We start from the raw sequence: 17,235 nt of genomic DNA, 5'->3' as shown, positions 1-17,235 counted from the left end.
TGTGCACACACGTGCGTGTGTGTATCCATTTGTAGTGAGGAAATGGAGGGTTGGTATTATATAATGAGCATTCCTGTGAAATATAGAACTTTGACTGAGGAAAGCAAATGATAAAAGGAGTAGAATATATTACATAGGAATAAGATTCAGATCTCAACAAAGTCTGATGGGACGTACTACAATCAGAATCTATTAATTCTACATAGACTACAAAACAGCAAACTAGAGTCAGCTGCATCTCCAGTTAGTTCAAAGTAATTCACCTACAGATATAAAAATAGTATTGTTAATAAATGTTTATTGGAAATGAGAGAAAGGAGAAAGAACATTTTAAAATTAAAGATCATCTTAAAATTTACTTCAAAATCTCAACGTGGCAGCTCCAAACTCTGTTTAATCTAGAGCCTTACGTGGGATCATTTCACAGAAACTTATGAATTTAACAAATCTGACTTCCTCTAAAATAAATTGCAAATTTGATGGCTGCATTAATACATAACAACCATGCACAGAAAACATGCTGGAAAAGGGTCAACTCATTTCAAACTTTTAACTCACAATTTGACATTCATTATTGCATTTGACGTTACAGTAGTTCACAACAGATAACTATGGATGAAGCAGACAGTGTATCCAGATCAAAGACATGTTGGAGATACCTGTTTGTAAACGTCAGATCAGCTGAAGAGCTGGATATCCAATGCACAGCAGACAGATGTCTTAATGCTTACTGATAAAAGGTGCCACAAAAATTAATGGCGGGAGTCTGATGCACAAAGTTCTGAAATGTTTGTTGTTTGCAGTGTGTTCTGGCACATTTTAGGTGTCTACTTTTAAGCCTATTCTCAATAATACAGTACAAACATCTGCATAGTACACTTTCCTGGGATATGGGCATCACTGACAAGTCTAACGTTTATTGTTCATCTCTAATTGCTCAATAGGTAGTGACACGTCAACCACATTGCTTTAGATCCAGAGTCACAAATAGCCTAGACTAGTAAGGATGGCAGATTTTCCTTCTTAGGAGAGAGAGGGGAAAGGGAAGAGAGAGAGAGAGAGAGAGAGAGAGAGAAAGATCTGTGATGATCTGCTTAAGCTGAGTAAGAAAACCTTGCCATTTTGAAACGTTTGTGGAATAATAAATAACTTTCTTTATTTTAAAACCAACAAAGGTTTGCTGCTGTATTTCATTTAATGAACATACCCACTCGAAGATTAAGGAAATACATTCCTGAAGAACAAAAACATTGATTATGGCCAGTGTGAAAACACAAATTCTGTCTTTGACCTTGGTGATAAAGATTTGCCATAATGAATGCTCTTTCTGTGAACAATGTTTTACTTATCAAGTCCTTTAATGAGAAGCTATATAAAATCTGTTTATCAACTAAATCCAAGGATTTTAGATCAATTATTGACATGAAACATTCAAATGTTCCACAAAATACAACTGACCCCCTGTTACCATTATGATTGGGAATTCATTCGGGCTGATGGGTCTAAAGATGGACTAATGGCATCAGATTTTTGGAAAACCCATTACTGATTACATTACATTATTATTCTTACATTGTGTTGCCACTTCTCCTAGAGTCATAGATGTGTACAGCACACAAACAGACTTTTGGAGTCCCCTACCTTGGAGTAAAGACCTTGAACATTCACCCCATCCATGCCCCTCATGATTTTATAAACCTTTATTAGATCACCCCATAGCTTCTGACATTCCAGGTAAAATAGCCCCAAGCCTATTCAGCCTCTCCCAAAGCTCAAACCCTCAAACTCTGACGACATCCTTGAAAATCTTTTCTGAACCATTTCAAATTTAACAATATCTTTTCTATAGGAGGGGGACCAGAATTCCACAGAGTATTCCAAAAATGGCCGAATCAATATCTTGTACAGCCACCACATGACTTCTCAACTCCCATACTCAATACATTTTATTAAGTCACGGGTGGACCATTGAAAGGAATGGCATTTGTTCCTTAACATTTTCTTTGTAACAGTAGTCACATTCAATATTCAATCATGCCATTCTTCACCTTCTTCCCAGAGAAAAACATCTTCTCCCAGTATCATTTAGGTCTGAAATGGCCAGAATCAAATCCTTACTGTTCATAAATATGTGCATTGCAGGAATCCACAACAATTTGTATTCTGAAATAAATCAATTACAAAGCTGTACAGGTGCAGGGTGGATGATCAGAATTTAACAGCTTTTCCTCATGTAATGGGGAAATCAATTAAAAATATTTCATGTATGTTAGAACAAATTACTGCAGATGCCGGAATCTGTACTGAAAGCAACAAATGCTGATGATCACAGTGGGTCGGTCATCTTGACTTGAAATGTGAGCATGCTTTCTCTCCATGGATACTGTCTGGCCTGCTGTGATCTCCAGCATTTGGTGACTTCATGTATGTTCTCATGTTCAGCTAAGTGAATCATTCATATCCGTCAATCAAAAGAAATTAATCTCTCATAAGTAGTGGGCAGGTTCTAAAAATTGACCCCATGACAAATAGACTAGTTAGAATCACAGAAGCCTTACAGTGTTGAAGCAGGTCATTTGACCCACCAGGCCCACACTGATTCTCAAAGAGCGTCCCACTCAGATCCAACCCATCCTTGTGACGCTGCATTTCCCACAGCCAAACCACTTAACCAGCATATCCTTGGACAGTGGGAAGAACCTCCGGGAGACACAGAGAGATAATGCAAACTCCATACAGACAGTCACCCAAGGATGGAATTGAGCCCAAGTCCCTAGCACTATGAGGCAGCAGTGCCAACTGCTGAGTCACTGTGCCACTCAAGTGGATAGAACATTTTTTATTTTAAAAGAAACAATATTTACAATGTTAGAAATGAAATAAAAACCTTGGGTGGCAACATGTTATAGTCATGTGGTCATACAGTGCAGAAAAGTTCCTTCAGCCCATTGAGCCTGCATTGACATAACTACCACTCATCCCAATTTCTTGAACTTGTTGCACATATCCTTGAGTGTTGTGATTTTTAACTTCTCATCCAAATATATTTTAAAGGTTGGAAGGTTTCAAGCCTCCAGTGCCTTTCCAAGCAGTGCATTCCAGATTTCCAACACTCTCTGAGAAACCTTCTTCTGAAATCCACTCAGAAACAGAGCTGGATGTGAATGAGGAGGTGATGGTTGTCCTGGTTGTTGGCTGCAGAGCCACACAGAGTTCAGGGGCTATCATTTTTCTCGAAGTGGGCCCATTGACGGACCACTGATGGGACTTCATGTAGGATCGAGGACCCTAGGAGCGGAAATCCTGCCTGGTAGGATGGATGCCTACCTGAGGCTCGAATTGAGGAGGGACTCAGGGGAAAGGTGAGAGATGGCAGGAAGTGACTCATACAGGGCCCTGGGTACGGGATGAGAGGGGAATCGGCAGCAAGGAAAACTGGGGTAATTCTCAGTGGGACTCCCTTTCCTGATGTCAGGTCCCTCAATCGGACACTATCGTTTGGAAAGAATAATCTCAAAACAGCTCAGAAGCAAACATGCTGGGATTTCCTTGTTCTGTTCCTCACACAGTGGGTCCTCACCTACCACTGGGTTAATACGAACAACAGTGGGAATTAAACAGGCATTAATTGGCCACCTTAGCTGCTTAAAGGCCAGCAGGATGGCAAGGCCATTCATGGGAGGTCCCACCACCAATTTGTTCCTCGCTGATTAAATTGCTTCCTGACATCAAACACACGGCAGGGAAGAGTACCAAGATTCCACCCGAGGTTTTGTAATTGATTCGTAGCTTGTTAGCAGTAACAATCAGGACACTTTTGCAGCATGATTCAAGTTTATTCCAAACTATCCATTCCCTTCTGAGACACCACAGGCTGTTTGTAACTATTTATTGGATTACGAGCTGGCTGATTGCAACGTTAAGCATGGAATGGATGGAAATGAAAATCGACGGTTACTATAACAAGCAACTGTCCGCAATACCCAAAAGGCAAGCTATAAACCAACTCTATTATTGTATCTCTTTACTACTAGTGCATCGTACGTCTTTACATTTTAATAAAGTATGATCTCGGCAGTAGGGTAATTATTCTATTAGAGTAAATTGCACTCCAATGATGTAAAGGTATTGTACAAGATGGCAGCAGAGTAGAACGTTCCTCAACTTCATCAGTTCCTTTTTCTTTTTATTTCTTTTACCTTCTCTTTTCTACAGGTTTTCTTCCCCCACATTCCCAACTTATAACTTCTTAAACTTACCCAGAGTGAATGGAGAATGGAGGTGAATCTGAATTCAGTACAGTGTGGGAGGTGAGAGAAAGTGAGGACTGCAGATGCTGGAGATCAGAGCTGAAAAATGTGTTGCTGGAAAAGCGCAGCAGGTCAGGCAGCATCCAAGGAACAGGAGAATCAACGTTTCGGGCATAACCCTTCTTCAGGAATGAGGTAGGTGTGTCAAGCGGGTTAAGATAAAAGGTAGGGAGGAGGGACTTGGGGGAGGGGCGTTCCGGAAAGACCACTCCCTCTGCGACTCCCTCGTCAGGTCCACACCCCCCACCAACCCAACCTCCACTTCCGGCACCTTCCCCTGCAACCGCAAGAAATGCAAAACTTGCGCCCACACCTCCCCCCTCACTTCCCTCCAAGGCCCCAAGGGATCCTTTCATATCCGTCACAAATTCACCTGCACCTCCACATATTTTACTGCATCCAGTGCACCCAATCTGGCCTCCTCTACATTGGGGAGATAGGCCGCCTACTTGTGGAACATTTCAGAGAACACCTCTGGGACACCCACACCAACCAACCCAACCGCCCCATGGCTGAACATTTTAACTTCCCCTCCCACTCCACCAAGGACATGCTGGTCCTTGGCCTCCTCCATCGCCAGACCATGGCAACACGATGCCTGGAGGAAGAGTACCTCATCTTCCGCCTAAGAACCCTCCAACCACAAGGGATGAATGCAGATTTCTCCAGCTTCCTCATTTCTCCTCCCCCCACCTTATCTCAGTCCCAACCCTCGGACTCAGCACCGCCTTCTTGGCCTGCAATCTTCTTCCCGACCTCTCCGCCTCCACCCCCTCTCCAGCCTATCACCCTCAGCTTAACCTTCTTTCACTTATTGCATTCCCAACGCCCCTCCCCCAAGTCCCTCCTCCCTACCTTTTATCTTAGCCTGCTTGGCACACCTTCCTCATTCCTGAAGGACAGCTTATGCCCGAAACGTCAATTCTCCTGCTCCTTGGATGCTGCCTGACCTGCTGCGCTTTTCCAGCAACTCATTTTTCAGCAGTGTGGGAGGTGAGTCAGAGACCATGCCAGCACAGGAGATGAGTACCAGGGGTGATTCCTGGGGTAAGTCCCAGACCGGAGCCTGGAGCAGGAGGCAGCCCGAGCCCAGACTGGTGTGGGAGACGAGTCCGGAGGTGAGTGCTGAAGGTGAGTGTCGAAGGTGAATTGCAAACCAGAGCCCGGAGCGGGAGACAGCCCAAGCCCAGGCCGGCACAGGAAACGAGTCCTGGAGGTGAGTTCTGAAGGTGAGTTGCGGGCTGGAGCCCAGAGCAGGAGGCAGTCCGAGTCCAGGCCGGCCTGGGAGATGAGTCCCGGAAGTAAGTAACGGGCTGGAACCCAGAGTAGGAGGTGGTGCGAGCCCAGACCGCCTTTGGATATAAGTCCTAGAGATGAGTCCTGAAGGTGAGCCGTGCACCAGAGCCTGGAGAGGGAGGCAGTCTGAGCCCAGGTTGGCCTAGGAGATGAGTCCCGGACGTAAGTCGCGAGCTGGAGCCCGGATCCTGGAGCAGGAGGCAGTCCAAGCCCAGGTTGGCCTGGGAGACAAGTCCTGGAGGTGCGTTCTGGAGGTGAGTCGTGGGCTGGAGCCACAGCAGGAGCCAGTCCAAGCCAGGCCAGCCTGGGAGAGTAGTCCCAGAGGTGAGTCCCAGAGGCAAGTCCCAGACTGAAACCTGGAGCGGGAGGCAGTCCGAGCCTAGGTCGGCCTGGGAGGCGAGTCCCGGATACAAGTCCCAGGGATAAGTCCCAGGCCGGAGGCTGACGCATGGAAGCAGCGAGGCCTTGAGTTCTGAAGCCTCGGGACACAGACTCAGTAAAAAGGATTATAACTTGAATACTTTTTAAAACATTGCATTCCTACGCTCGACTTATTTTTTACTCTTTCAATTCTGTCACAAACACTTCCAGTATCTGTACCTTGGTACCCAGTACCTCAGACAGTGTCAAAGTGGTGACATTACAAATTTTTCACTGCACTCATTCAACTGCACATGACAATGAAAGCTATTCTATTCTATTCTATTCTATTCTATTCTAATAGTGCCTGCACTTTGAAAACACTTCATTGGATGTAAGGTGCTTTAGAGTACCCTGGGGTCATGAAAGATGCTGTCCAGATGTAAACACCTTTTCTTCTTATCTTTTAGTTCACTATAAATCAAAACAACCAAATCACTGGTCAAGTCCTGCTAGTCAGTCTTGCTGGTCAAGTCAGTATTGATAATTTTAGCTTTTGTTCATTTGCATCAATTTGCGTCTGATTTTGGCTGTTTTGTTTTGAAAACAAAAATACCTTTTGAAATCTTTTCAACGTTGCCTGTTGCTCTTCAAATGATCAACTGTGTTTATAATACATCAAGTCCAGTCATCATTTTTTCTCACTGAACTCATGTTGGTTTCCACTTATTTTCAATCAAGGGCATGCACTTTCATTATATCTCCCAATGACAACAGTTTTAAACAACATGATCCACAATTGGTTTTATCACATTTCTCACATTCTATCATGGGTTACTGACCAATTTGGTTCCAATTTCTTTTCGCCGTATGAATGACACGTCTGATTCTCTCACATTATCTGAAGCACTGTTGGTAGCAAGGAGGGTTTCTGGCTGTCTTTGTAGCTGCCTTCTGCATCATAAAAAAATCTCTACTGTTTCCTGTCACAAAAGCTCTTGTCTCTTCATCTGGCTACAACATTACGCAATCTGTAATTATTTTCAAAGTGCTATTTGTTTGAAATTCATGTCCAAAACTTGGTTTATTCTCAAAGCTACTGTAAAGTGAGCAATACACGCTCTTGGGCTTGAAACTTACTCATATATATATTTTTTCTGAGATATTCCTCTGTGTCAGAGAGTCATACAGCACAGAAACAGACCCTTCATCCATGACGACCAGGTTTTTAAACTGAACTCGTCCCATTTGCCTGTATTTAGCCCATATTTCGCTCAGCCTTTTCTATTCAGGTACCTGTTCAAATGCATTTTAAATATTGTAACTTTACCTGCATCTACCACTTCCTCAAGTAATTCATTGCACATATGAACCATCCTCTGTTGACAACCTAACCCCTCAGGTCCCTTTTAAATCTTTTGCCTCTCACTTTAAATCATGCCCTCTAATTTTGAACTCCCCTACCCCAGGGATAATAGCTTTGCTATTCACCTTATCTATGCCCCTCATGATTTTATAAACCTGTATAAGGTCACCCCTCAATGTCCTACATTCCAGTGAAAAAAGTCCCAGTCTATCCAAACCCTTCACTCTTAGTGATGGGGTAGTGTGAAATATCCCTCAAGCATTTGTTCAGTTTATACTTATGCTCTCCTCATTTTAGGTTGAATTTTCAGAGTAGAGGATGCTTTGTGAATCAGTGACAGTCTCAGTTAGGATCTTAATCTCGGATTCTCAACTCCCAAACATTAAACAGCCCTGGTTAAGGATGTTGGTGGAGACAGGTCGTGTCCCTGAACCCAGCACACCTAACCGAGCTGTCTCCACTACAGGGATAAGCATATCCTGTAGCTCTCGAGAACTTACATGGTGGTGGTCAGGACTTGAGATTCATGGAAAGCCAAGTTGGAAGTATGGTGCTGGAAAAGCACAGCAGGTCAGGCAGTATCCAAGGAGCAGGAGAATCAATGTTTCGGGCAAAAGCCCTTCATCAGGAAGCCATTCTAACCTCCAACATCTGCAGAATCCACTTTCGCCAAGTCAGAAGAATGTCAGCTTGTTTGTTCCAGCTGAGGGGGCGCACCACAAAAGGGCAAGGCAAAGCCGAGAGCATCCAAGTGGCTCAAAGAGGGTGGGCATTAAACGAGCAAGCAAGGACTGCCCCGGTGCATCCTGGTCAAATTCATGAGCTGCTTGCCTGTCTCTGCTTGCAAAGTGTCCTTGCAGTAGCATTCTAATGGTGAGTGTCAGTGGTCTCCAACAAGCAGCACTGGAATGCAAAAACTGACTGCAAGTGAATTGCAGGTAATGATGCAGGTAGACTGGTACATGGCAGACACCATTATCTGAATACGTACGGTGCTGCAGTCTCTCCCTGTAGAACGTGCCCTGAAATTGTTGTACTTGGTGACTGTGAGATTTAGATTTGCTTTATTATGCAACAAGAAGCTATTAAGATGTGCATAGTACCCTAGACATTTAATATACAACCAAACTAAATATGTGGTATGTCTTGCTACTTTATTTTATATATACTGGCTGTTTTATTTTAAGGAAATGTTAATGTTTGGGCTAATTTACGTAAAGATTGATCTTCTAACGATCAGTATTGCAATGTAAGCAGTTAGTAAGAAAAACAAGCTAGCTGAGGGCAAGGGGTCAGCTTTGCAAAATAACGAAACCTTGAGCGAGACAATACTTCTGCTAATATGGTGCAAAAACAACCAGATAAGAGTACAAGGTGCGAGACGGTTGCTAAGTTCAAGGGCTGAAAATATCATTAGACAGGGAAGTGGGTTATGCGGCTGGAGTTCGAGACAATGAGGACATGATCATATGCTTTCTCTGTAAGAAATGAGATCATTGTAAAGCAATGACCCTCGTGACCTCTAGGGGCCATAGGGGAGGCTCTAAATTGCTATATAAGAAAGATCGCTGTAATGCTTGGGTACGCTTTTCTTTGGGAAGGCGTCCAATTCTGCAGAATTTGTTAATAAAATCTTTGTTCTCTTGAATTTGTCCAGAGCGATTATTTAGAAGTGAATTTTCATTTCTAACAGTGACCAAGATGGAGGTCCAGAGGAGCAAGTGGTGAGCTGCAGTCACTAGATAACTGCCCTGACGTTCATTTCAGGAATTGTTGGCACCTGGATTCTATCCAGTTGGTGGTAGAGTTACAGACTGCATATTAATGAGATGAGATTAAGTAATAATGAGGGAAGAATGAGTGAAAACCCCCATTAGAAGTCTCTTGCTACTTACTAGTGAAAATCGCATCTCAATGTCCAATCAATGAGTCATCGAATTTTAGAGATATACAGCATGGAAACTGACCCTTCAGTCCAACTCATCCATGCCGACCAGATATTTTCCATTAATCTAGTCCCACCTGCCAGCATTTGGCCCACATTGCTCTCAACCCTTCTAATTCATGTATCCATCCAAATGCCTTTTAACTGTTGTAATTATACCTGCCTCTACCACTTCCTCTGGCAGCTCATTCCATACATGCCCTACCCTCTGCATGAAAAAGTTGCCCAGTAGGTCCCTCTTAAATCTTTCCCCTCTCAACTTGGTTGGAAAAATTTTTTTTTTTAAGTCTTGACACCAAAAAGGGCCATCCCACCCAATTTTCCTGAATTTCTCACAAGAGCCCACATCATTCAAGAGCTAGAAGATTCCACTCAACAATCTTTCTTGTGAAGTATTCATCTCATTTGACCAAAGTACTTTTTTTTCAAAAGGAAATGATAAACTTTGAAATGATTTTTGAAATACATCATACAATTTCTCATCTGACAGACCATATTTTTACATTTATAGACTCATCTGATCTTAGTTGTAGAACTTGTTAACAAATTGCTTCCTGCAATTTCTGATGACAGGTCATCTCAAGTTGAATGGTCAACTTGGCTTCACTGAACAGATGCTGCTAAACTTGCTGAATATTTGCAGGGGTTTTTTTTGGTTTTGAATTATATATTACTCTAGATTGTAAACCTGACATAGTATCACAGAAGGCCAAAACGCCACTATCCTCACTTTAACTTGGAAATGTGTCAGAAAGAGATGCCTACAAGATAGTAAACACGGTCAAGTCTCTTTAAAAATGCAATGAACTAAAAGCTTTTTGCAAGCAACAAAAACAATAGTTACAAGTCAGTTTGACGCTTTCACTATAACATCATCTTCTTGAAAGTTTCAGAGTGAAAAACAAGTATGAAGACACTGCAAAGTAAAGACATTCTAGTTGAAAACATGCTTTCGGTTGTTTTGTCTACTGGAACACTAAGATTAGTAAATTGTCAAATGCATTTTCACAAGAATGACAAAATAACTATTCTTAACAAAATAAATGAATGACGCAAAAACCCCATGTGTTATATTCTTCAGGTTTCTTTATCCCCTTACTGTTTTGCTACCCACATGTCAGTCAAATTTCATTCAAGTACTAAGACAACAATGAGTGAAACATTAATTCAATGCAATTTTGAGTTTGCTAGCAGATAATGCTGCCTATTGCAAATGCTCTGGTAACAGACTGCTGAATAAATACTGAAGCACCTGATGTTGCATTGAGTTGCTATCTTATTCCCTTTTCTTTCACCAGCATAATTCCACTTGCACCCATCCAATGAAACCTAAACGCCCACATCCTCTTCCTTACATCAGGAAACATACATTCATTCAAGAAATACAATGTGACATGTGATTTTACTTCACAGTGATGTTCTTTTTGAAGTGTAAATACCACCTGAATTCTCAGACAGTATACAAAGCTGTCATCAACAAAGCCAATCAAATACCTGTTTGATACATCTCAAGTATATTTGACCTTCAGCCAAAACAAACTGTTTCAGCCTTGTAAAGATCATTGCCAAAGCCCTGTTGGGAATATATGCACTGTTTATTTGGGCATCTGATTGCTGACACTTTGTTATGACTGACCAAATGCTTAATTTAAATACTTTCAGTGATTTCCTTGTCCAATACATGGTTGCATCGAAGATGAGAAAGGGATACAGTGCCTGTAATATTTGGTACAGAGACTTACACGTACCTCAAAACAGGCACAGCAGAGCTGTCAACTGGTACAAATGTCTGACAAGGGCAGGTTTTTCATATAGTATGATCATCCTCAGCCCCCTTTGGTGAAAGAACATATAGTGTCTTTGCCTGGAGATTTACTGGTAAAGTCAACCCTGTCAAGTAGAGTTAAAGGTGGGAACATGGATGGCTCACAAGTCTAAAGACTGGAGGAAATTTCAAAATATTGTGCTTTTCTGAAAGTATGTTGTTATTTCCTGATTAAATTGCATATTTCCTTTCCAACTCCTACTCTTCATCACATCAGCTTCAACTGTCTCTTAGTCATTGCAGGATGCATACGTAGAATGCAAAATATCATGCTGCCAACTACTAACTATCCAAAATATATTCACATAAATCTTTCTCCAGTGAAAAGATTTTTTTTTGGAATGTTCTGCAATGCACGATGCCTACTCTCTGATTTATTGAAGCATTCTCTGAGGATATTACTCAAAATGGAATTGTAATTTTTTAATCTCCTATTTTGTAGTTGCTGGGAATGGTAAATTAATCTGAATGCACCTCACTCAACAGGGTTTATACAATATTCAAACAGTACAGAACAACATCAGACATAGGAAAGAAACAGATTGTTAATGGTGAGAACTAAAGAAATACAAGAAAATGCACAATTTTGGCATACTCCACACTAAGTCGATCTTTTTAAAGAATATTGAAGCCATGTATTTTTGCAATATGATTAGCACTGTGTCACATATCAGAAGCTACATATTCCAGTGGATCTTTTCCATTTATATTTTCACCCTCTTCAAGTAGAGGAAAGTAAGCATTGGGCAAATATGTATGATTAGTCTCATTGATTGAGGTTAAGTATCATAACATTTTGAGCTGTCTTCAAATTTGATTAGATTCCTTACGGTGTGAAAACATGCCACTTGGCTCAAGAAGTCCACACCGACCCTCCAAAGAGTAACCAACCCAGACCCATTTCTTTCTGACTAATACACCTAACATTATGGCATTTTAGCATGGGCAATCCACCTGACCTGCACATCTTTGGCTTTTGGGATGAAACTGGAGCACCCAGAGGAAACCCATGCAGACACAAAGAGAATGTGCAAACTCCACACAGACAGTCCCTCTGAGGCAGCAGTGCTAATCAGTGCTCAGTGCAAACTGAGCCCACCATGCCACCCTTTAAATAAATGACAATACAAAATCCAATTTGCGTCCTTAAATTTCCACTTTCAAATGTAATCAAGCCACTGGAAGCCTGTCAGTAAAACTGTTGAGTTTTGGCGAAGCCTGTATATGGAGACAATTACAATTCAGCTGAAAAAGGGAATGCTTTCAAAGGAATGACTTTAGATGTGAATATTGTGTGCCCCTCATATTAAAACAAAAGTGCACAGTGAAATATAATTTTACAAAAAAAACTTAGTCGTGATGTTCATAATATTTAGGTTGGAGTTGCTTTCCTTTGGTGGGTGTGGCAGGGAAGGGGAGAGGGGGGATGCTGATGGAGATTTACAAGAGTGAGGGGTGTCGATAGAGACAGACTTTTCTCCACAATAGCAGGATCAATAATCAGGGAGCACACAAACACGATAAGGGTCAAGAGGTTCAGAGGAGAATTAAGAGAGATGTTTTTCAGGTCAAGGGTGGTGGGTATCTGGAACTCACTGCTTGAAAGGGTGCAGGGGCATGATTAATTTCAATACTTAAGAAGTATTTCCATGGACATCTGAAACACCGAAACACATAAGTTTGTGGACTGGAAAATCGGACGAAAGTTGATAGGTGCTCGATGACTAGGCATAGGCACAGTGGGCTGAAGAGCCTCTTTCTATGCTGTAAGACTCTGTGACTCTATAATAGAATGAACCTTCAAGGTACAAAGAAAAAGTACTCTGTAGGTTGGTGATAAGGAAAGGTTGAAGGCAAGAACATCTATTAGAATGGACAAGAAAGAAATGGAATTGAGTGCTGTAGTCAATATTACAATACCATAGAGACAGTAAATGTAAGGTAAAGGTGCGCTTGAGGGCAGTTAAGTAATAAACTAGAAATATTACACTTGTTTTAAACAAGGCCATTACATGTCTGCATCGATACAACAGTGTTCAGTTATGATTCCTAACTTTGTGTGGATGTCAAAGCCCTGAAGAATGCCGAGAGAAAAAGCCACAGAATTATAGATATATTCAGAAGTTAAGGACAAAATAACAGTTAGCTATCTGTGGTTGCAATAATTAAAGTGTAAATTATATAGTAAATAGAATCACTCACATAAATGCCGTCAAAGATAGAAATCAGCAAGTTTCTGTCGAAGTTGCCTTACTCCTTCAGAAGCTGTACCAATTTGGTACCTCACAGATTTAGCGTACAGACTGTCTACTCACTGCAAAATCATAATGAATGACTGGTGATATTTGTTCACCAACCTCATTCCTGCTCATTGTCTTTGCATTGTTGTATCAGAATAAATTCAGGGAGAAGTGGGACTTTTCTCAACGAATTGAGGTCATATGCTTCGCCTGCGTAAAACTTTGACAAAGGTAAATTCTGTACAGGGACTGGTAGAAAAATGAAACTATAAAAAGTTATGGATTAGATATGACAAAATATTTCATTTTTTCTGGGGAGTGGGTCAAATGGTTGGTTCATGTGGATTTGCTATTCATGTTTTTCAAAACAAAATGGAACAGGTTTCTAGCAGTAGAAGGTGTTTTAATTTAAATAAAGTAAGTGAGGATTAGTTGTAATGAATTATGTCAACATAAACAATCACCTGGAACCTTTGGGAGTTATACAGAAATTCATATATATTTTCCTACAGTTGGTCTTCTTGTAATTTCTCAGTTTTCCCAACATATTTTACATCTGTTGGGTGGTTGGCTGGACAATGCTGTTGCATCATTTTGGAATGGCAGGTGACAGGCAAAGCAATTGCTTTTGTCCACCCTCCTCTCTCTTCCATTATCATATGTCCATAAAGAGCACCTTGGAGGCAGAGTCTAACGGGTAATGACAGTCATGTGTGATACTGATTAGACAGTGCAGTTAGTGGCAGATTAGTTGTCTTTGAGGTAACAATATGTATATACCAACCAGTAACATCAATTCCCTCTCTTTTAACCACTCCGTGCCCAATCCCTCTACCTTAGAAATACTAAGTGAGCAAATATATTCTCTCAAAATGCAATTCACAGAAAAATTATGAAGCAACTACAAAATTGCCATGTTAACAAACTTCATGAAAACAAGTATCGAACCCTATCAGTTGTAAAATAAGAAAAAACTCCAATCTATTATTCTTGGAATAGAGAATAGCGTTTTAAGGGTGACATGGTGGCTCAGTGGTTAGCACTGCTGCCTCACAGCGCCATGGATCTGGGTTCGACTCCACCCTCGAGCGACTGTCTGTGTTGAGTTTGCACATTCTCCCTGTGTCTGTGTGGCATTTCCTCTGGGTGCTCCAGTTACCTCTCACAGTCCAAAGATATGCAGGTTAGTTGGATTGGCCATGGAAAATGTAAGGGTGGGATGCACCTCAGAGGGTCGGTGTGGACTTGAGTGGCCTGCTTCCAGACTGTATGATTCTAAGGAGGTTATCTTGACATGTTGTTGGAATGTAAATGTTATTGACCGAACAGCTTTGGACAAGTTGGTGTTGGGTGTTTTGAGAGAACCATTAGTTCATCTCACTGCTCAAGCAATTTACTTCCAGCTGCCATCATTTGCTACACTAACCAAGTTTCAAGCCTCATTTATAAGAGTACCTTTCAGGGACACAATTTCAAAAGTGAGAAGGGATTAAACACCAGGGATTGAAACTAAAAATGATGAGCAAGAAGGGTGGTTCAGAGGTATCAAAAATAGTAGAGCAGTGCAATGAGGTAACAGGTAAGGGCACTGAAATGGATTGTTCAGGCTGTGAAATGTCCAGTGCACTAATGGAGAGAGAAGGCACACTGTTATATGCTGCTAACATTGATCAATGAACAAGGGACAAGTTTGTGAGATCTGTTAATTCTCTTGCTCTTAAAAATGGTCATATATTTCTTAAAAATCCCTCATTATTTTTTCTGCTCCCTCTCAGCGTCATTGGAAGTCAGCAAGATCATGCCATAATAAATAATAAGCATATCACTTGCTGGAGAAAATGCACAGACAGCAAAGTCATGGCAAAAATGCATTCAATCAGCCACCCTCTGAGCTGAAGAAAGTGTGTGTGAAGGGACCAGCAGTGGAGAGCAAGCACTGTGGAGCATGTTTAAAATAGAAATAATCCTTAATCATGAATTGCAACAGCAGCAAACCACTCAGGTGGCAAGAAGTTGGTAGGACATATACATTTTTCATTCTTATTCCACCTCCATTCTCTACAGTCATCTTAAATGCCAGAGCACAATGATGGTCCATCATAACTGTACTTAAGCAATTTCACTAGAAGGGACCAGAAAAAGATGTGTACTCTGCAAATTTGATGTCTGCAAAAATGATAATCACTGAATTGCTGCAGCGGAGGGGTCCATTCAGCCCACAATTTCTGCACTAGCCCTTTGAGTAATTTAACTTGCTACCAATCTGCTGCCTTTTCCCATAAGCCTACACAATGGATGGAATTTTTATACAGTCTGAAAGATGTGGTCTATCTGGTGATCTGTGGCAGAATCGGACAACAATGTGTGACAGATCACTTTGTACCACCCTTTAAGCTTTTCATGAGCAGCTTGGCAAGATTCTTGCAAGACAATGGGAAGATGCTGATTGACTGTCAATTGTTTGCTCAGTACCTTGTTAATGCTCTAACTTGCCTTATTACCATTCAGGCATCCACCTGACCAGACATTCCAAACAAGCAACTTGGAAGCAAAAACAGCATGTTTATGATTTTCTATTTCGGGACCTGAGAGTCTTCAGGATTCAATATTCAGTTTGGTAATGTTAATGCATGAACACCTCCTTCCATGTCTATTACCCACTCTCATTCCCCAGTTCCTGTCATAAAATGGGTTTCTTTCATCTCAACCAACCCATCCCCACCTACATATAGCTCCATATTATTTATCCAGTTTCTTTTCTTCCCTACCTTACAATCAACAATTCTTTGTCTGTCCACATTTTTGTTTCCTGTTGCTGGGCTCTCTCTCTACCTTTTCATTGCATGCCTTCCCTCCTGTCATCAGCGTAAATACAGCTAGCTGCTATCAGCTCTAAAGAAGGGTCACTGGACTTTACATTAATTCTGCTTTCTCTGCTGCCAGACCTGCTCAGTTTCTCCAGCAATTTCTGGTACTGTTTAAACTAAGTATGTACCTGTCGAAATCCAATCGCTGCTTGCTCCAGACGACCTCCATGTTTGACCCTGGGTAATAACATTTCAGGCATGATCCATAAGCATCAGCTGCATGTAACTTTTACCAACCAACACTGGCTTCTGGAATCTGACAGACCACCAGGATTCCTGTTCAATGCAATGGCTCATGAAGAGCAGAATTGTATTGCAGGGCATGTGCAAGAAGGGCGGTCCAAGAACACTGTGTGCACACGGATAGGGACCCAACTCACAGAGTTCCCAGGCTGCACCTCTGGGCGAGTCACTTGTTTCTCTTTGCACTCACTCACTGACTGTCTACCTACACATCTGCATCTTATCTTGCTGTGTCTCGCCTGTTAGCAGGTTGGTGGTTGAGCCAGAGTTAAAGGCTGCCATTACTGCTATTGTAGAGGACTCTTTTGTGCAGATAGAGAAGCTGTTTGTCATGCTTGTCAGTATTGAACTGTCCTAGATGAGAAGCGGGATGACAGTGGACATCTTGGTTAACAGCAAACTGAGATAGTGGAGGTGGTGGTGATGGAATGGGGGGAGGTGCACAACAGAGAATGCTGCATCATCCTGTCATGCTGAGCTCTGCACAATCAGAGCAATTCATGAGGCAATACATTGGACGCTGAGGAATTAGGGAAATGGGAGTCATCTTCCCAGAAGGAGAAGGAGGAGGACAAGGATGAGAATATTAAGAAAGCAGAAGGTGACAATGTTGAAGACAGAGCGTAGCTGCTACAGGCAAAACAGGACATCATTCCTTTATCTAACAGAAGGAAAGGGACCCCGCAACATTTGTTGTATATTACATTTTTAGATCATGATGCCCAAAACTGGTTGGCTTTGGGTAGGGGCATGTTCAGCCTCTGTTGTCTTCATTTCTGTTTC

General features: G+C 41.7%; 1 protein-coding gene across 5 annotated transcripts in view; it reads right to left on the bottom strand.

Annotated features, from left to right (window-relative positions):
* Positions 1-17,235, bottom strand: part of LOC132825811 (astrotactin-2-like) — a 1,607,744-nt gene that overhangs the window by 1,136,889 nt on the left and 453,620 nt on the right. The window contains exon 4 of one of the 5 annotated variants that reach the window (XM_060841305.1): positions 1,761-1,787. The exons of the other annotated variants lie outside the window; for them this stretch is intronic. Within the exon in view, the coding sequence (XP_060697288.1) occupies positions 1,761-1,787 (27 nt within the window). The remainder of the gene's footprint in view (positions 1-1,760; positions 1,788-17,235) is intronic. 5 annotated transcript variants of the gene reach the window in all.

The sequence above is a fragment of the Hemiscyllium ocellatum genome, chromosome 21, assembly GCF_020745735.1.
Source record: "Hemiscyllium ocellatum isolate sHemOce1 chromosome 21, sHemOce1.pat.X.cur, whole genome shotgun sequence".
In the NCBI taxonomy this organism is placed as follows: domain Eukaryota; kingdom Metazoa; phylum Chordata; class Chondrichthyes; order Orectolobiformes; family Hemiscylliidae; genus Hemiscyllium; species Hemiscyllium ocellatum.
This window is presented reverse-complemented; position numbering and strand designations above follow the sequence as displayed.